The sequence below is a fragment of the Rhodnius prolixus genome, unplaced genomic scaffold (genome assembly GCF_049639745.1).
Source record: "Rhodnius prolixus isolate KJV_2025 unplaced genomic scaffold, Rpr scaffold_20, whole genome shotgun sequence".
Lineage (NCBI taxonomy): Eukaryota > Metazoa > Arthropoda > Insecta > Hemiptera > Reduviidae > Rhodnius > Rhodnius prolixus.
The window spans coordinates 2,880,196-2,884,032 of record NW_027411595.1 but is presented as its reverse complement, the minus strand read 5'-3'; the positions used below and the strand labels follow the sequence as shown (position 1 = coordinate 2,884,032).

The 3,837-nt window shown below is 48.4% G+C and overlaps 1 protein-coding gene across 1 annotated transcript; it reads left to right on the top strand.

The window, feature by feature from the left end:
* Positions 1-2,514: 2,514 nt before the first annotated feature.
* Positions 2,515-3,429, top strand: LOC141451968 (uncharacterized). Its single transcript, XM_074123786.1, has one exon. The coding sequence runs from the start codon at positions 2,515-2,517 to the stop codon at positions 3,427-3,429; it is 915 nt and encodes a 304-aa protein (XP_073979887.1).
* The last annotated feature ends 408 nt before the right edge of the window (positions 3,430-3,837 follow it).

Below are 3,837 nucleotides of genomic sequence, written 5' to 3'. Positions count from 1 at the left end.
GAGTCTTTTCCTCCTACCATAATTTCTGCGGAAGCCCCTTCTTCTGAAAATTCTACCTTGCCTGTTAAGTCCTCCTTATGCAATCCTGTGTCGGTTGTCTCTATCCAACCTACAGTACTCCGCCTTAGCTCAGAAAAATCCTCCCAACCAATTCAGCATCCCCCCGATCAGGTCCTGTCCCGCCTCATGGAAAAAATGTTCTCCCTAGAGGAAGTGTCTGAGGTTTCACCCCTTACTCCGGATGAATTGAAAGCCGAAGAATGCTTCGCCAAGTCACATTTCCGACTTCCTGATGGTCGTTTTTCAGTAGCATTGCCACTTAAGACTAGTCCTTGTTGCCTAGGCGAATCTAGAAAAATTGCCCTAAAACGCCTACTCCAAACTGAGTCTCGTCGTGCAAAATCCCCACAGCTCCGCACTCCCTATGTCGAGTTCATGAAGGATTACTTAGAGTCTAACCACATGGAGTTAGCTCCTCCACTTAAGTTGGGTCAAATTTCTTACTACATACCCCATCACGCTGTTCATCGCCAAGATGACCCCCAGGAGAAGATTAGAGTTGTATTCAATGCCTCCCAGAAGTCCTCATCAGGCGTTTCCCTCAATGAGCTTTTATTTCCTGGTCCAAAGTTACAACTCGACATTTGGAAGGTCGTTACCCGATTCAGGACTGACAGGTGGGTGTTCACTGCTGACATTCGTCAGATGTTTCGGCAGATACAACATCCACCAGAAGATAGAGACCTATTGCGTATCCTTTGGCGTTTTGACCCTAGCCAACCGGTTCAGGAGTACCGTAGGGGAACCACGTCAGCCCCCTACCTAGCATGTCGAGTACTTCAGGAATTAGCTCTCACCTCTCAGGCCTCCCTTCCCTTGGCATCAGAAATACTACGCGACCGCACCTATGTCGACGACATCTCAGTGGGAGGCCCGACCCTAGAAACAGCATTGCAATCCAGAGATCAATTAATCAAGTTATTGAGTCAAGCTCAAATTGAACTTAGAAAGTGGGCATCAAATCACCCGCAATTATTAGATAACATACCCTCTGAATATCTGCTTCCGGCCATGTCCTCAGTCAGTCTAGAAAACTATGAGGAGTCACAATTGAAAATTCTCGGACTTTGTTGGAACCCTTCTCAAGATTACTTCCACTTTCTAATCCGTTCCGTTCCTAATGTTCAAACTAAAAGACAATTAGCCAGTCAGATCGCAAAAGTTTTTGACCCCTTGGGATGGCTGATTCCCATAACAGTTTTTGCTCGTGCAATATTTAGAATCGTCTGTCAAGCCTCCTTTGATTGGGATGATCCCCTGCTCTCAACAATTGTCCAGGAATGGGCTCAGTTCGCTGTCTCCTTGCCTGACCTGTCCAAAATTCACATACCCAGATTTTTGTCTCTACCCACTTCTAAAATTTATTTGGTGGGATTCGCTGACGCGTCCGAGCGAGCCTATGCGGCTGTGGTATATCTCGTGACTCAGTCTGAGGACACTGTTATTAGCCTAGTCATGTCTAAGGCCAGAATGGCCCCAATGAAACCGGTTACGCTCCCCCGTCTGGAGCTTTGTGATGCCCACCTACTTGCTCTTACTATTAATAAGGTCAGACCACTCTTCCCTCACATAACCACTCAAAACATCCTAGCCTTTTCTGATTCTACCATTGCCCTGGCTTGGATCACAGCAACACCACCTCCGCATTGGAAGGTGTTCGTGGGTAATAGAGTAGCTGCTATTTTAGAAAAGGTGCCCGCCTCGCAATGGTTCCACATCTCCTCCTCACAAAACCCCGCTGACTGTGCCTCACGTGGATTACGACCCCAAGAATTAGTAAACCACCATTTATGGTGGGAAGGCCCTCCTTGGCTAAAACTAAATCCTGAGTCATGGCCTCTAGGACAAGTAAATGCAGATTTGTCAGACCCGATAATAGGAGCAGAAATTCGCTCCCAGGCTCTTAGTATGTCGATCGCAGCCTCCTGCCCCGAGGAATTGGAGTCCAAGTTTTCCAGTTTGTATACACTGATAAATGTAGTAGCCTGGTGCCTCAGATTCGCCCATAATGCCAGAAATTCAGACCATCACATGTCAGGTCTATTAAAGGTCAAATAACGTAATGAAGCCTTGCGTGCCCTGATTATCCGAGCACAGCAACACTCGTTCCCAGAAGAAATCCAAGATACCCAGTCCCCTCGACCTAAATTACAACTAGTTAAAATTTTAGGCCTGTTTTTACATACTGATGGAGTGTTGCGAGTTAGAGGAAGGCTAAGACTAGCCAATCTTCCTGAAATTAGCAAACACCCTGCCTTGTTGCCACCGCAATACCCCTTGACAGCCCTAATTATCCAGGATGCCCATATCTCCAACCTCCATGTAGGTCCCACTGCCACTCACGCATTTCTGCGAAGTCGATATTGGATTGTCAATGGTAAAAATGTTGTCCGCCGACAATTGGCAGCCTGCAACAAGTGTTTCAGCATCAAGCCAGCACCCTTCAATCCGCTCATGGGTCAACTACCAGAAGAAAGAGCCAGCGCCTCATCACCCTTCACCACCACTGGCATAGACTATGCAGGCCCCTTCAACGTGAAAATTGCTTCCCTGCGTTCAGCCAAAGTCCTCCAGTCTTACCTCGCCATTTTTGTCTGTTTCTCCACGAAGGCCATACACCTGGTGCTAGTCACCACACAAGCATTTTTAGCTGCCCTAAACCGCTTCGTTGCCAGGAGAGGTGTGGCAAGTCACATTTGGTCGGATAATGGCACTAACTTTGTCGGAGCCAAAAGAAGACTCAAGGAGGTATCCACACTACTAAATGACGCCAAGTCTCAGGAGGCCATTCTGAGAGAGGCTAGCAGAAGAGGTATTGAGTGGCACTTCATTCCGCCTAGAGCGCCACATTTTGGAGGCTTATGGGAAGCTGCTGTTAAATCAGCCAAAAGACTACTGAAGGTCTCGTTAGGCACACAGGAGCCTACTATGGAGTGCTTCCTTACCATCCTGTGTCAAATTGAAGCCATCTTGAACTCTCGACCACTTACGGCTGTGTCATCCTCGCCAGATGATCTCCAGGTTCTGACGCCAGGTCATTTTCTAATAATGCGGCCGTTGACAGCCCTACCCTCTAGTGGGTCCTTGACATCGCGCACCGCCCTCAGATCTAAATGGGCAATGGTGCATCGAGAGTACCTACTGGATCAGCAAGCCATGCTGAAATGGCACGCCCCCTCTCTCCCGGCGACAGAAGGCCAGATAGTCACCATCATAGATGACAACCTTCCCCCCTTGCAGTGGACCATTGGTCGGATTGACAAACTACACTACGGACGAGATGAAGTGGCAAGAGTGGCCGACGTGAGGACCCCGACAGGAATCATCAGTCGTCCCATCCGGAAACTGTGCCCCCTGCCATCCCAGTGAGTGGAACTCTGGCGAGTCCACTGCGGGGGAGGATGTTTGGTCCCCGCACTGGTCGCGGCCCCCCTGGGTCAGAATTTTCTATCACCATCGGCCCTTTGTTGGCAGTATTGGTGTGCAGAGAGTGGGGGTTGTGCGCGATACAGACGGTGTGCCCCCCTTTTTGTGACGACACATTGAGTGTGTGCGTAAGTTAACAAGTCAAGCAACAAGTGTTCAGCCATCTTGTGGCGTCGTTTTCTCTCTAACAAGTTTTTAGTAAAAACCTTGTGCAAGTTTTCCCTAGATTGTCTGTGTTGGATAAGCTATCAGTACCGACTAGCATTGAGTGTTGTATTGTCAGGAAAATTACTGTAAGTTTTGTACAATTTTGTAAAGAACGAACTCAATTGACATCCCCTGTCTGGGGTG

What these genes read in the sequence shown, in the direction of transcription:
- LOC141451968 (XM_074123786.1), top strand. Translation starts at nt 2,515, where the DNA reads ATGGGTCAACTACCAGAAGAAAGAGCCAGCGCCTCATCACCCTTCACC.